This window comes from Alternaria rosae (assembly GCF_020736505.1).
Source record: "Alternaria rosae strain MPI-PUGE-AT-0040 chromosome Unknown BKA58scaffold_21, whole genome shotgun sequence".
Lineage (NCBI taxonomy): Eukaryota > Fungi > Ascomycota > Dothideomycetes > Pleosporales > Pleosporaceae > Alternaria > Alternaria rosae.
The window spans coordinates 14,544-30,533 of record NW_025763590.1 but is presented as its reverse complement, the minus strand read 5'-3'; the positions used below and the strand labels follow the sequence as shown (position 1 = coordinate 30,533).

Below are 15,990 nucleotides of genomic sequence, written 5' to 3'. Positions count from 1 at the left end.
CAAAAAGCTGCACTCTTAGCCTCCTCGGTACCCTTCCAGCGATCCAAGTGCTGATGGAGGAGAACGCCCTTTCAGATGCCGAATCAGGCGATGCCAATGATGAACCTACTGAGACCGATATCATGGCGGCTGCAAACAAGATCGTGAAAGAGCACATCAAGTTGTTACACGAATACAACGAGCTGAAAGATGTGGGTCAGGGCTTGATGGGCCTTATTGCGGATCAGCGGGGCGTACGGATAGTCGAAGTTCAAGAGGAGTTTGGCATCGATGCGCAGGACTGATCGCAGGTTTACCAGTGTACTGTGAACGCCAACGGGAGTGAGGAAGCGATAGACGACGGCGTGAACTAGGTGTGAGAGGCGCATGAACACGGCATCTGAGTGTCAAATAAACCTTATACTATATGTACTTCCTCTTTTGCTCTATATGCAATCTGCCGTTCTCAGGCTACACACCACCGTCCCTTGCTTAGTTCGACTGCCCGCTGATCCGTCACGCCAGGCTCGAGGCTCCAGCTCGCCGACTTTGCCAATACCAGCTGATGCCTGTCTCCATCAACAATCTTGGTGGCGATCCTTGGCCTTGACACATCTTCTGACAGACCCCAAGTACAAGTGGACGCGACGAGACCAGTTGCGCAATACGAGCGCATCCTCGGTTCATCCAAGATGCGGCTCACTCCAGATCTGGAGCGGGCCTCTCGAAGCCCGCTCTCTCTGCGGGTAGCGAGAAACTCCGCGCACGGACTGCGAGCCGTGTCGCAGGGACGCGTTTGGCCAGATTGCCGGAAACCGGAGAAGCACCGATTGGAAAGGGAGAATTCCAGAAGATTGGGTCTTGAGAGACAACGCCACATACAATGTAGTTTTTCTTTTGCGACCTGCAGCACGCAGATATCTTCTTGCAAGACTTGGGTTGCAGACTATGGTCAGCTGAGCCAAGATCCTCGTACGATGTTCCATGACTCTGCACATTGCCATCCCGGTCAATGTCGGCCACCAGCACCTCAGCATCATCTTCGACTGGATTGACTGCAACCATCGTCTTGTATAATTGCGGGGCTTCCTCGGTCGTATTCGCTCATGTGGTCAGGGGCAGCGGCGGAAGCTACGAGTGTACCCCGAAGCCACCAGCAGAGATGACCCCATACTTCGATAGGGTCTCATGCGGGTATCAGCATTTGACGCGTACCAACTTCGTCTCAATCATCGGTGCACATCAAATGCAGACTTTGGGCCGTGACGCCCAGCTTTACGCAACAATTGCGGGGAGGTGGGAGTGTAGAAGCTCTGTGTATCAGCCCAGGGGTCAACTGACGAAGTGGCGGTGCAGATTCTGCGTCTTTGGTGTGGAGTCGGATGTCGTGCATTCATGCATTCGCGTCGACGAGTTCCATGAGCGTTGAAGATCCGCGGCCCCACGCAGGAAGGCAACCTTGGGAAAATCTTGAGTATCCCAGTCCTCGGAGGTATTATCGCGACATCTATGTTCATCATTACTTACATGTCATGAAATCGGCGACTGTCGTTCAGCACGCGAGGAGCATAGTAATCATCTTCAACAAGCAGCAAAATCTGGTCTTTCCATTACGTTCCACGAATACGTCAGCCGTGTCCCATTTAAGGTTTAAGATGACACTTACTTTCGGGTAGGAGACACACATCTAACTACAAGTGGCACTCTGAACGTCGGAGGCTATCGAAGGTTAGTGTCCCGCTGGTTGATACCAGGCTAGGCAGCTGGTCCACTCCTCAATGCACGTCTACTCGCAAACGCAAGCGAGGGTCCTTCGGAACACTTGGGATTACTAGCGAGTAGCATCTACACGTGGTGATTGGCAGCTAGAGCATGGCAGGACACCCAAGCCGCTTGCTATGTTGACAGCTCCACGGTGCATGCCGTCCCGTCCACTAATGCCATCCCATTGCTAGTCAGTTACCCATGATGAACTTATCGGCAGTTTGCAACGTGCTTTCTGGAGCGGGCGTGCCTCCTTTTCGGGATCAAGAGCGATATATGGTCGTTTTGAAGACCCTGAGCTCTCCTGCTCTAGGTTCTTTCTGAACGGACTTTCCCTTCCCCAACTTCGGCGTTACTTACACCACACAATGTCGACTACCGTCCAGGACTTCCAGCTTGCGGCTCTGGCCGCCGGCTTCACGATTGGGTTCGGGTTCTTAACAGTATGGGAGGCTGTCAAGCAGACACGGCGGAACCACAGCCCACTACGGTCGGCCTACATCTACATGATATGGGGTGAGATTCTGGTCAATGTCATCATCGGTATCATTGGATGGCTGTTCTTGAACGATAAGCTTGGGCCGACGTTAGTTTCCTGCCCCTACTACACGATATGAGGCCTCATACTAACAAGAATTGCAGTGTTCCTGTCCTATTCTTCATCCTGTTCTTCTGGGTGTGGGAGATCCAACTGCTCATGCAAATCATCATCAACCGCATTGCCCTCATCGCAGAACACCGGACTACCATCCGCAACCTCAAATGGGGAACAGTAGTCCTCATCACCAGCATTAACATCGCCGTCTTCTGTATCTGGATCCCATCGCACACTGTCCCGCCAATCAGCGAAACATTCGTCAAGATCAACAACGTCTGGGACAAGATCAGCAAGGTGCTCATCTTGATCGTCGACGCAGGCCTGAACTGGTACTTCCTGCGCACCGTTAAGATCAGGCTCGTCGAACAACACGGCCTGACCAAATACGCGCCGCTTGTAGGCTTCAACGGCAAGCTAATGGTCGTCTCCATCGCCATGGACGCCCTTCTCATCGGTCTCATGTTCCTCAAAAACCAAGTCGTATACATCCAATTCCACCCCGTCGTCTACATGGTCAAGCTCAACATCGAAATGTCCATGGCCTCCCTCGTCGTCCGCCTCGCGCAAGGCAAGCCCCAGAACGATATGAACCCCGAAGAATTCCACAGCTCCTCAGGCCCCGACTCGCACTCCCGCTCCAACGCACGCTCGCACCAACCGCATTCAGTGCAGCTTACCAACCGATCTAAACGCAATACGACCAACATGCGCAGCACGGGGCTGAGCAAGATCGATAGTGACGAGAGTCTGGAGCTAGGTGGTATCCAGTGTAGAACCGATCTACATATCACACATGAGGATAGGAAAGATTACGTTGACAGGAAAGATTTCATAGAAGGTAGCTCGAGGAGTAGCAACGACGCGCCGGCGCCTAGTGTGTTTGGGGATGAGACGCCGTTGAAGCAAGGGACGAGGATACAAGAAAGGGAGATGTGAGGAGCGCTTTCATTTGTTTATTGAGCGGTTGTAATTAATGATACCCGTGGATATGTAATCAGAATTGGTCACTACAAGGACGCCGTCGCACACTGAATGACAGGCCTCATCATCAGCTTCCACTAACCCGTCTACTCACTGACAAGCCGGACGTCTAGCCTTCCCATCAAATGCCGGTGCCAGTTCGAGCTCTTCTCTCCCCACCGGCGGCTTTCTGGCCCGTGCTCACTTGATCCCAGCACGCGCGCCTTCGTCTTCACTCTCACTTCAGCTCAGACCCAACAATTGGACAGCCGCCTATTGTTCGGTCTCGCTTATCTCGCTGCCGATAGTTCATCCGGAGGCCGAGCGCACGCATATATGTTGCGCTCCACCTCCGCAGTCCAACGCTTCTACTCCCCACTGGTTCGCAGAAGAAATCCACTACAACGACCACCACGACTACCTCGACGCGACACTTTCAGCTGCCATGGTAAGGTTTCTCTTGCGTGTCTTTTGTTCATATAGTCATTTCCACAGTCAAGCATCTCTTTCCTTGTGTCTCAACTCATTTCCACTGTCAACCTTTCCTTTTTCCTTTTGTCTCCAACCATTTACATCGGTATACATACTGTTCACACTTATCTTTTCTCAACTCCTCAAGTCATTTCCACTGTCATTTCTATTGTCTAACCCTTACTTAGGCACTTAATCACTCTCTGCGAGACACTGGCGTCACCCACTGCGACAGCAGTTTGCTTTCGACTTCAGGATCCTAAACCACGATTGTTTCTAGATTGGTTGGTCGCACATATCGTCGCGACTTCGACAAGGATCGTACGCGGAGATGGGTATAGAACTGAACTTGAGGTCGTGGTCTAGGCCTAAGTCTGGGTTCTCTGATGTTTTGGTTTCGATGATTAGTATCGGCGCGCATATGATCAAATCTTGTCGGACTTCCCTTGGGCTTGTATATCAATCAGTGGAACTCCATTCCTATCCGACCACGTTCTTCCCATGTGTTCTCCCTCATTGTGGTGCTCTTGGTTGCCTAATCATTCACATGACGTCACCCCCGCCTCCACACGCGACGCGTTCTTCAACCTGGACGAGTCCGAACGACTGCTAGCACATCATCATGTCTTCCTCATCTGGAAACTCTCTTAACGCATTCCTATCGCGTTGCGATATCGGTAACCTGTATAACTACACTTCGCGCGTTATTCTGGAGCTGGCCCTCCTCGGCTACACAGATGTTGCAGGGCGCCTACTAAGCAGTCTCAACAACCATGACTTTTACCACGACCGATTCGGAAGCCTTCGGTCTCTTTGGTTCCTCTGGAACCTCCATGCGCGAGCAGATGGTGTGTCGTGGCCTGAAGGCGAGGAAGAGAAGGTGCGACAGGCTGTGAGGAAGAGACGAGCCAAGACCAAGGGCGACGATACTCGAACGGAGGATGACGAAACAATAACACCAGACGATGTACAAGAAGAGCTGAAACTTTTCGCTAAAGATTTTGCAACGAAATGGTATTATCCCATTGGTATGCCAGACTCCGATCGCGCGGTGGCATTCAACACCCATAAGCTGGACCGCCCGTCCACCACTGCTCAGATGCTTGATTACATACGAGATATCATTCATAGCTTTGAGATTGCACGTCCAGTAGCCAAAATCAGGGACGTGAGGAGCGGGCTGGTAAGCGCTTTGGATATGGTGTTGTTGTGTGAAGCGTATCATGAACAGCACCCCAGGGACGCAACACTACGTAAGTCGGGCGCCCCGACATCCTATAAGCTATTACATTGGCTAGCGCACAGCCTGGGGGAGCAATCGTATGAAACCCAGCCAGCAATGGAGTCTTGGCAGGTATGGAAGCTATACAAACGTGGAGCGCTGAGACAACAATTCGACATCGATGAAGCAGCGCTTGCGAACTTCGCCCAAGACTTCGAGCATACTGTGACCAAGCGACTCGCAAACGGTCGAAGTAAACTGAGGTCAAACCTCTCCGTCCAAGAACTCTTGAAAGCGGTAGAATACAACACGCAGACCAACCCGAAGGCCAGACAATATAGTAACGCGAACGAACAGCCACCCGAGACTTCCCTCTTCAATGCCCCCGCAATAGAATCCCAGATCGAAGAAGCCGAGGCCCGTCTCAACATCACTTTGCCCTCCGACTACAAAGCTTTCCTCCGCTTCAGCAACGGCTTTGGTTCCGCATGGGGTCACCCACTAGGCGACTTCCAAACACCCCTCCACTCCGTCGACAAACTACGCTGGCTCGACCCCACTGAAGAAGACTACTTCACTGATCTCTCGCTCGACCTACCAACCCGATGGGATAAATGGCCATTCGCCCCACCTCCAACAGCCAAGGCCTATGCCTGCGACGACGTTTCGGAGCATTTTCTCATTGGTCGTGCCTTGGAGATTGGTACACAGGAGATTGATAATACGTGGCTCCTCCCGCCTTCCACCATCATGCCGATAAAGCAGGCTGTGAAGAAGATGCTGGACGACGGGAGCTTAGGTGAACGCGAAAAGAATAGTGTGAGAGCCGCAATAAGGGATTTCGCGGGTAGCGAAGAGGAGTGGGAAGAGATGGAGTGGGCGTGTGCTACTTGGGCTAGTGGAGGGGTGGCGGCTATGTATGTTTATCCGGGGTTTAGGACGTGGCTTGAGGATGTTGTGGAGAAGGGGAAGGTTGGGTTGGATGGTGAGGAGGAGGAAGAGAAAGAGAATTTGTTTAAGCGTGGCATGTGGTTGGGGAGGGTGTTTGAGACAAGAGAAAGTGGGGGCAAGTTTGACGCGGATGGGGATGGGGAGGAACTGCCGGGGTGGTTGAAGGATGCTATCAGAGCGGCGATGCCGACAAGAAGGTAGCCAAGACGAGATTCAGCTCGGACTGAGTCGCTCCAAAAGACAGCAGTTTCTGGATATTTGGCTTGAGATAGCTCTTTTGAGGAGATTCCGTGCTTGTAGAGAGCGGCCGACGGTGGTATAAAAGCCGTCCTTCTTCCTGTCGATCCCCTTCTTCATATCTCATAAAATACCCAGACAATTACCAAAATGAATCTCTGAAGTCACCATGGTTGTCTCTCCTCCGCTCCTCGGTCCCAAAATTTGGAGAGGCGTGATGCATAATCCCTTCCTTCGTTCAAAGTGCGCGGTTCCACGCTCATGTGTGCGAGACAGTATCATAAAAACAAAAGGAGTTGACTGAATGGTCAAGTTTCTGTCGCCTCGAAACAAGTACTCAACAACGTCTTGACTCAGAACAGTACCAGAAAATTTCATGAGCCGCCTCTGTCTTCCAAACTTGATGGCAGTCAGGATGATGAGCTGTCTACGCTGGTCTCGGAATAAAAAGGCCTGCAGCAAGCTCACGTGATACACCGAAAACATCAAGCGCTGGTATTATGATTCTGGAGCGCTGACTAGGTATACATACCGCACCTCTTGAGTGTTTCTCCTACTATATCAACATCCTGGATCGAAACCGAAAAGATAGATGGGACATCTTCATGTCCTGAGCGTCTTGTTCTTCTCTCAAAACACATAGGTAAACATTCCATGGTTGGAAGAAAGAAGACTAAAAGTCTATGCATTAGTTGCTCTGAGCATCCCACATCTACACTTCCAAACACTCTTACTTTCTTCCCGGAACAGCGAAAAGTCATGGCTATCGATACATGGACCACAAAGCCTATCATCACATTACGCAGAGTGATACAAAATGGGGCTTGATTACATTGATGATCTTCTCCGCGGCCCCCGACTACGGGAAGTGTGTGTGTGTGTGTGTGTGTGTGTGTGTGTGTGTGTATATAAAAACGCCTTTCATACCTCACCGTTCTTCTCTCCTACATCCCACAAGCTTTTGCTTGTGTTCCAAAAGATTATGGCAGCACTGCGATGTCTGCGTCTCCCTCTCTCTTCCAAAACCATCTTAAAGTTGTCGCATGTCTCTGGCCTGGTTCTCGAAAATCGTACGAGTCCTGACTATGTCTTCGGTCGCTAGAACATCAAGGTATATCAAAATTGATCCCATGAAAGCATGTTCCAGATCTCAGTCCGAAGACAAAATTCTTCCTGCTGCACTTTCAATTCTACACTCTTTCTCCAAAGCAAAACTGCATATTACGATGTCTGCTTCTCCGCCCTTTCCCCCAAACCAGTCGGAGTTCGCTCATGCTTGTGGAGATGTCGCCGCCAGCCTACCCTTCTATGAAAGCATAGAAGGTTCCTCATCCACGAGATACGTTCTTGCGACCTACAGCATACAGCCTCGTCTTTTCTTCCAAGCCAAAGGCAAACATCGATATGTCTGCGACTTCCGCTGCTTTTTCAAAATACGATTTGGCATTGGCATGTTCCTGGAGAGTTTGGCGATAAAATGGGGACGAAGAAAAGCATGTTCATAATCACCATTGGTTCAACTTGATGTGCCTGTCCGTCTTTGAACTTGCAACTATCCAAATGATCGAAGTACAGTTGCATGGGGAGGAGATTGAATCCGCACATATACCGCAGAATGGAAATTGGAGAGCCTGAATCAATATCTCGAACGGATCATGTGCGTCCTCCCTGCGCTAAGCGGGAGACGTATATAAGACTAGCTTTTGTCTCCCTCACCCCATTCGCTAAAATCACCTCTCCTGGGTTTGGAGAACCAAAACATGTAAATCAAGACACTATGAAGATTAGCGAGAACCATAACGATCGATGAGACCCTCAATGTCTGGCCTGCTTCGACTGTTTCCGAGCTATGTTGAAATACTGTTATTCCGCTCTTCCTCCTACTATTTCTTCCTGACCTACTTTCTCGGGTCAAAAGCCAAAAGCGTCCTTGAAGAAATCGATGAGAAGCGAAAGACTAAATGTTACAGTAGCTAGAGCAATGTCCGTCTTGCGCTGAGCTGAGCTACAAAATGCAAGTGTTTCGTCATATGCTCTCCTTTGCGCTACTTCTCTACATCCTACACCCCAGCCAAAGACAAAAAAGTCAGAATCGCGGTGTCATGGGAAGCAGACAACCAAAAATCGGATATCAACTATTCCATGTCTGAGTTGTCCACTTCTAAAAATCTTACACTCCAGAAGATGTTTCCCATCTTCCCTCTCGTTACTTCTCCGCAATCCACATTCTGAAGGATTCTTCGAGATAAGCAGGCAGAAGAGAAACGAAAAGCTGAGATCTCCAAGGAACAACGTATCATGCTCATCATGGGGACTCGCTCCGACCTGGCCTACCAAAGATGTTAACGCTGCTTATCATGTCCTTCGGACTACCCAAAAGAGTGGCTACTCTACCTAAGATACCAAAAGAAGAGGGCAAATTCACATGAGGATTAGAAGATGAGAACCATCGTATCACCAACCCGATGACTGCGCTGCTCACGGCGGAGCGAGAGGGTTATAAAAGCCGCTGTCCTGCAGTACTTCTTACTTCCTCACAAGTTATAGATCCAGAGTAATTACTAAAAAAGATAGAGCAATGTGCATGAGAGCAGGAACGGGAAATCAAAGATGGCATCCATCCAGCTACGTGCTCAGATATTAAAGAGAGAGAGTGTCCAAACATCGGCTGGCAGAGCGAAGTGTAGCAAATGGATTGCATGTCTAGAACGTCGGGCGTGTCCTGCCATGAGACGCGTGTTGTGTCGGGCAAGTCCCACGAAAATTGCGTGTATCGTTCATATATTACATTACTTCGTATGATCTATACATATTCGCACTCAGCCAGGTCGTCTGACTTTCTGCAACCTATTCCTCCATTCCCCAACCTTCTCATCCTTCCTTTTACTTTGCTCATCCGCTCCATTCTTGTTCTCACCCCCTTCATCATCTCGAGACCCTTCACCTGAGGCACTGGCATCGTGGCCTTGACTTCGTCCCTCGTAACCAGGCAGCTCGTGATTTCGTTCCCACAACCCCTCCCCCACAAGCGTCGCCTCGCGACTAAGCGGCTTGCGACTCAACCGCGCCTCTTCCACACCGCGTAGATACCTCTTCCTCAGTTCCTCGTCACTCAGTACATGAACTGAGATATCCGTATTCGACCTAGCCAGCGGTCTAATCTCCATATCCTGATCTTCAGTCGGAGAAGTCATCCACGCTTTCTCCTTGCCCGCCGACACGAAAGTAGGAGTTGGCGTGGATAACAAGGGTGTTGGTGACATCGGCGTGATGGGCGACTTGACCGCACCATCTGTATCGGTTTCCGTGTCTTCGAGGTCCTGCAAAAAGAGCCCGTGATCCACAACCGTGCCTCTTGTCCCTTTTTTGCCGTATAATTGTCTGCCCAACGCCCTATTCTTGGCGCTGATGAGGTCTTTGCCGCTTAATCCCGTGCGCCTCCTCGCCGCCACGGCCATCGCGAACGCCGCGCGCAACGGCGTAAGTCTGTAGCCCTCCTTCACCAGCGTGGAATTAAATTGCGCGTCCTGCCACAGCACATACATACTAAAAACCCATCCACTTGTCACAAGCATGAACAAACCAGACATGAGTGTCGCGAAACCCCATTGATATGTCGGATTGGCGGTGTCGGGGAGGCAGCGACTTCTCCCCATGAGCGCGTCGTACTCATACCCGATTCCATTGTAGCAGTACCCGTAGTTTGTGACGAGGTCGTCGGCGTTGTACGTCTTGCCACTAACAGGGACAGAGATGCTGGTGTTGCAGAAATGAGAGATGGTCTTATCGGTGTAGGTGTCTTGTTCCGTCCAAGTTTGCGTATTGTTGGGGAAGTCGAAGGTGCAGTTGAGAAAAAGATCGTCATAACGAACATATGAGTTGTGGTAGTAGAGGTCTGTTTGGTAGGCGGCGGTTACGATGGTGCCGTTGGGGAATTTGCAGTCACCTGTTTTCGTTGGTGTTAGTATATCGGAGGATTCTTGGAGAAGCGTTTGGATCGTGGGTGTGGGTATGTGAGGGGCACGGTGGAGGACAACGTACAAGCTTGCCGTCTGTGATCCATGATGTAGCTGAAACTACTGTGCAGATTGCGATCCGCACAGCCCGGTTGCTTCCACGTCTCGTTCTTGGTGCCTATGATAACCCACGAATCTTGCAATTGGGAAGCGGGAATGATGTTATTTGACCCGTCGATATCGAGCCATGCGATGGACGTGCTGTCGTAACCTGTCATGGCGCCGAGGACAATGGGTACAAGAAGCACGTATCCCGTTGACCAGAACATGTAGAAGAACAAGAATCGCGTCCGTATACTCTTCGCAGTCCACAGCTCTTTCGTCAACTCCCATAAACAATGCAAACCGGGCCCTTCCATAGCCATCCTCTGGAAAATGCTAAAGCTCGCTGGATGTCGTTCTATTGCCCGTAGTAACGCGTCACAGAAGACATTATACGTGGCCCACCATGCCAACGCCTGTGCGCCTTTCCCAATAAGCAAATCCCAGAGGATATCAATCGTCTTGGCCTGCGAGAAGGTGAATTGGCCCCACGTAGCGTCCAGCGCAAAGAGGTTCTCTATTCCCCTCACGGTCGCGTTTTGGGGGTCTCCGCCGATAGTGTTGCCGCAACCCATCGTCTTGTCTCTGAACATATATCTCACGGGTGTCACCGTGCCCATTGCAAATATAGGCAGGATGACCGAGACAAATAAGATGAGAAAGGCATAGAACTGCTTCTTCGACCACCGGAAGTGTTTCCATAACGGCGCGTTCTTGATCGTCCGCGCGGTCCATTTTGTGGCATGCCAGATACCCAGACAGGCGTCGTGGAACATCCAAGTCCAGCGTACTTTCCACCGCGGTTTCGACGGCCAACCTCGCGGTGAGCATGTTGCCTCATGCACACTATCATTTCCCCAGGTTTTGACGCGTTCATGCTTCTTTGCACTCTTTCCTTCCGAAAAAGATTCTTGGGTCGAGTTGACGGATGTACACGCAAATTGAATGTCCTTCTCTTCCGCAGCGAGAGCCTTCTTATCGCTGTAGTCTGACGCTGCCATCTCGTATCAATGCCAGCAAAGGCGAGGCGAGATCGCGGTTAGTGCATTCGTATGCGCAACTCGGTGTCGAAGAAGCGAGGATGGCGGTGGCGAAGGGGGGCCAGGGAGGTAGTTAGGCATTCCACACATGCGCAGTTCGCATTCGTCTCGAGGAAACGGGCAACAGTCGAAACAAAAGATATTCGGCGCGACGAACAGACTAACGAGTCGCGGGATGCCTGAGCGGAACTACCCCAGGCTAGACCCGTTCCTTCGTCGGTTCGACGCTTCGCTGCATGGGTGCATGTGCTATGGCTGCAAGTGTCGTCCCGGAAAGTTCCAACACCTGCGCGCAGGCACGGAAAGAACTCCTGCTCACCCATCATCCTGCAAAACATTCTTCCGCCATAAACTTCGGTGATCTGTGTGCTTCATTGGGAAATTCCGAGTATTCATTAGTGTAAAGGAAAACACCAAAATCGCGTGCTGTCACCTTGAAGGAGCAAGAGACGGTCGTGGAAAAGGATTGGGTTCCCAGCACGATGCGAGGCTGTGTACTTATCCACTAGTCCCAACACAGCTAGATCCAGGGACATCTCTCGGCTAGCCAGGTTACGCCCTGCATCTCGCAAGGCAGACATCAAAGTAACCGTTCTAATGTTCGTGCTCGTTTCGCGACAATCCGGTTATAATCACTTCAAGTGCTCTGGTAGGTCAAGTCCGTGATGACGCTGATGAGTCGACGGAGTCTGAGTTGGCTCCGAGTCTAAGATGCCGAGTCTAAGGCGCCGAACCTAAGGTGCCGAGTCTGAGGGTGACATGCATCCCAGCTGTCGTTAGTGGACCGGCGTACTCAAAGCTAAAAGCTTAGAGAGTTGAAGATACCATGGCAAGTTCCTAGACCCTTTGCACGACGTCACTGTCTTTTCTTTATACCTCAAAGTGCATTCAACGTCAATCAAGTATAAGCATTTAGAAAAATGGCTCAGAGCTCCAGCATGATTCCACGTATAGTTAGCAGACCGGCGTAACAGCGCTAAATGCTTACAGACCTAAGAACGCGAAGATATCATGGCAAGTTCCTAGACTTTGTTCACGATGTCACCGTCACCAACGCTATCCACGATAATCAAGGACATCTCACGATCAAACAAGAAAAGTTACGATCCATCAACGACACACTGATATCAACGCTGCCCCACGACCGATTAAGGAAATTGACGATCAATCAAGGACATCAATATCACGGACACCATCAACGTCACCGGCGCTTTCGACTATCCCACAACACCATATTGTTCACTCATACATCGTCTAGCTTCCGCTTCAACCCGGCGAACCACTGACGATGAGTTACTAACAACGTACAACTCCCGCAATCGGTACCAACGACATGACCATTGCGTAAGATCATGCAGCATATGATGTCTCCGGCGATGATGAATGGAAGACTTCTCACGACGTCACTTTCTACTCTTCACATCCTCAGTCCAACAAATCCATTCCTTCAAGTATCAGTACGAATATCTCGAGCACCAGGCCCATCTCCCCAAGTGAAAAACAACAGAAAACCCTTTATGTATACATCAACGCCTTTGAAAACACCTTCATGCCTCTACAATCAAGATTACACATCATCATCACACTACCATCCTCATCCACCCTCTCTCCATCATCCTCTCAACTCCCCACAGGCGTCCCACTCCGACTAAGCACACTAGCCGAACTATTAGTCCTGAGCACCGGCGTTGCACTCCGACTCCTCTCCCTCTCGCGATCCCTCTCCTCAGTCTTAACCCGCTCCCTCGCCTCCTCCACAAGCCTCTTAGCCTCGCGTACATTCCGCATAGTCCTACTAAGCTTGCCCTCTTTCCCATCTTGAATCTTCTGCAATTCACCTCTGGCCTCGATATCCTCTTTAGTCTTGGTAACAAAAGACTTAAGACTGACTTTGATATTTTGCCTCAAGTCCTGGCCTTCGTCGAAGATGGCGTCGCTGTCGCGGATGGATTTGACGTTTTCGACGCGGCGCGTTAGGTACAGGGTGGGGCGGCGGGCGGCGGCGGAGGCGGCGGCAGCGAATTGTTCGCGGCGTTGGGCGATGATGCGTTGGACTTCTTCTTCGTAGGCGGTTTCGTAGACGTTGATGTCGACGTTGGAGGGGGATTCCGAGACGATGCAGCCGTCGTCGGGTTCGGGGAGGAAGTCCTCGCCTGTGCCGATGTTGAGGAAGAGTGTGTCTTCTAGAGGGTTGTGCGCGTGGCCTTTTCCTAGGGGTGTGGTTGGCGCTGATGATGATGGGGCGATGCCGGTGGGGGTTGAGATGGAGTGTATGGGCCCGGGTCTGATTGACATGTTCTCGTGGATTATCTTGGCTTCGCTGAGACCTGGGCTTGACTGTGTCGTTGGACTGCTAGAGATAGGTCCTTTGCTGGCGGAACGTTTCCCTGCTGCTTCAGGTCGGAGACCAGGTTTGGTGTATGCCATGTCGTCCATGTTATGGGGGAATCTCTGACCCTTGTCGTCGATTTTGATCTGATGATGTACACCCTCTGAGGAAAGTGCGCTCTCCACTGGTCGGCGATCGTGTGTGTCTTGTGATTTTGACTTGCGTAGTGCTGATGGTCGCATGGACATGGGAGGCTGAACGATTCGCGAGGCACTACCCAGTATACTCTCTATGCGGTCCGGTCGCCGTCTGAACAGTAGCTGCTTGAAGCGCTTCACTGCCCGTACCTGAACATTTGTTAGCACAAGGGTAACTACGATACTCTGATACCAATGCTTTCGCATGCGATAGGGAAGACGTGCACTTACCACTGTTACCAAGTGACCCATGTTGCCTGTGATGGCAGCATTGACTTCCTCATCAGTAGGCGGATCAATGATGATGGCAACATTCTCCGACTTTGCTAATAAAGGATCGCTCCCTTGTCGCGTGACCCACGGGTGTTCCTGGAAAGTCAGTCTTGCACGATGACTTCGAGCAGCCAACTCACTCTGATCTCTTCCATGGTTATTCTCTTCTTGGGATCTTTGTCCATGAGCCTCACCAGAAGATCCTTCAGTTCGGGGTTGCATTCGCTCTCAAACTCCAACGGGTCCATCCGTATTGATTGGTAGAGCTCGATCATACCGTGCTTTTCGAATGGTATACGACCGAAAAGAAGACAATACAATGTGCAGCCCATCGACCATATGTCGGCGGCTCTTCCAGAGACATGGCCATGTTTGGCAACGCACAGCTCCGGCGGCATGAAAGCTGGCGAACCTGCTGACTTGGCCGTCTTCATTTCGCCTTCCTTGTCGAACATCTCTGATACGCCGAAATCGACAATCTTCAGTACGTCCTCTTCGGTGATTAGGCAGTTGTCGGGCTTGATGTCTCGGTGGATAATACCCTGGGCGTGAACTGGCGCATGTTAGCATCAGCTCACGATTAGCCTAACACTCACGTACGGTACTCGAGACCCAGTATCATGTCTCTGAACCAACACCGACACTGCTCTTCGCTGTAGGGGTCGGCGCGCTCCTCGAGCCCAACTTGCATGACAACGCCCTTCTTGCACATCTCCATGACCATGTACAGCGAGTCTTCCTCTGGGTCGTCCAGCACCTCGATTAACGTGACCAGGTTCGGGTGGTGCAGCTTCTTCATGATAGCAATCTCTTCCTTGATCAGCTCGAAAGCATTGTTCTCTTCGGTGACGGAATGCCGGTGCAGGGGTGAATTGAAGCCTATACCAGCAGGGAGGGCGCGCATTCGTTTCGCAGCGGTCGGTCGGCGCAGGAGATTGGACTGAGCGCGTTTCCGGAGTCGGGATTTGGAGAATTCCTTAACAGCCTGCGCGTTGATGCGTCAGCGAGAGCCAATGCCTGTACCTCGAAGGGAACCCGCATCGTCTTGTTGGGGGCATGCGCCCGGGTGGTGCCTTCTCTTTCCGGTGGAGATGATGTCGAGAGAGCTGGTATCCTCACATATTCTTGGCCATACTGGTCGACAGCGAGATGAACGGCGCCAAAGGAGCCGCGGCCAATCTCCTGCTTGACTAGGTACTGGTTGATGCGGTGTTGGGCGCTGCCGTCATCTTCGCTGTTGCTGTACTCGGAGCGCGCATTGAATGTTTCCTGTACTGTCAGATGTAACTCAGGGTCGCAGCTTCTTGATGAATTGGGTCGCACCTTGACACGTCTCGTCGAGGAAGCGGCGCGCTTGTGGTGTCGTAACGGGCTTTGGTATGCGGGTGTTGACCTTGTCTAGCATCAGCTCCGGCCAGGACCAGCACCTCCGCGGGGTAGCCATGGCATATCCCCGGGCAACACGCACATAAACTTGACGGGGGGCGGTCGTCCGGCCTCGCTGACAGCTGGGACTTCTAGGGAGGGTTGCGACGTGTAGATGCGCAGGTCGGACTCGGATGGGCGCTTGGGTGGTGGTGTGGGCGTGGGCGTGGGTGGTTGTGACATAACTACCTCGCAGTCGAGGGCACGGCAGATGCTAAGTACGTAGTTGATAAGATGGACACGGGCCTAGGAGATAGCTAGGGAGAAATAATATGGGGAAGTTCGGGGCGCTGGACTACGACGTTCCGACAGCCCAGGATGTCTTTTGCTATGGGGCCCAACTAGAGAGGGGAGCGATGCAGCGGAGAGGGGGCCTTTCCTGACATTTCTTTCAGCCTCACCCGTTAACGGGCAATCACATCACCCCCATCCACCCAGTGCACTTGGCGCACGCCGTCTCCACCGTCTAGGCTCTCTCCGTTACCC

The 15,990-nt window shown here is 51.5% G+C and overlaps 5 protein-coding genes across 5 annotated transcripts; 3 read left to right on the top strand and 2 right to left on the bottom strand.

Moving 5' to 3' along the window:
- BKA58DRAFT_113519 (DNA repair protein) lies at window positions 1–406 on the top strand. Its single transcript, XM_046163975.1, has one exon. It carries the CDS (start codon window positions 54–56, stop codon window positions 282–284), a length of 231 nt encoding a protein of 76 aa, XP_046019769.1. The 5' UTR covers window positions 1–53; the 3' UTR covers window positions 285–406.
- A 1,477-nt stretch (window positions 407–1,883) lies between these two features.
- Window positions 1,884–3,324, top strand: BKA58DRAFT_113522 (uncharacterized protein). Its single transcript, XM_046163976.1, has 2 exons — window positions 1,884–2,329; window positions 2,386–3,324. Exons 1-2 carry the CDS (start codon window positions 2,112–2,114, stop codon window positions 3,275–3,277), a joined length of 1,110 nt encoding a protein of 369 aa, XP_046019768.1. The 5' UTR covers window positions 1,884–2,111; the 3' UTR covers window positions 3,278–3,324.
- Window positions 3,325–4,394: 1,070 nt separating this feature from the next.
- On the top strand, window positions 4,395–6,146 carry BKA58DRAFT_453694 (uncharacterized protein; the record flags this gene model as incomplete). Its single annotated transcript, XM_046174482.1, has 1 exon — window positions 4,395–6,146. The coding sequence occupies one exon, from the start codon at window positions 4,395–4,397 to the stop codon at window positions 6,144–6,146; it is 1,752 nt and encodes a 583-aa protein (XP_046019767.1).
- Window positions 6,147–9,001: 2,855 nt separating this feature from the next.
- Window positions 9,002–11,480, bottom strand: BKA58DRAFT_371209 (uncharacterized protein; the record flags this gene model as incomplete). Its single annotated transcript, XM_046169004.1, has 3 exons — window positions 10,224–11,480; window positions 9,429–10,128; window positions 9,002–9,338 (listed from the first exon to the last, which is right to left on the bottom strand). The coding sequence occupies exons 1-3, from the start codon at window positions 11,239–11,241 to the stop codon at window positions 9,002–9,004; spliced, it is 2,055 nt and encodes a 684-aa protein (XP_046019766.1). The 5' UTR covers window positions 11,242–11,480.
- Window positions 11,481–12,702: 1,222 nt separating this feature from the next.
- BKA58DRAFT_395490 (kinase-like domain-containing protein) lies at window positions 12,703–15,849 on the bottom strand. Its single transcript, XM_046171301.1, has 7 exons — window positions 15,548–15,849; window positions 15,403–15,472; window positions 15,199–15,348; window positions 14,680–15,064; window positions 14,220–14,632; window positions 14,032–14,175; window positions 12,703–13,956 (listed from the first exon to the last, which is right to left on the bottom strand). The coding sequence occupies exons 1-7, from the start codon at window positions 15,685–15,687 to the stop codon at window positions 12,901–12,903; spliced, it is 2,358 nt and encodes a 785-aa protein (XP_046019765.1). The 5' UTR covers window positions 15,688–15,849; the 3' UTR covers window positions 12,703–12,900.
- Window positions 15,850–15,990: the final 141 nt, after the last annotated feature.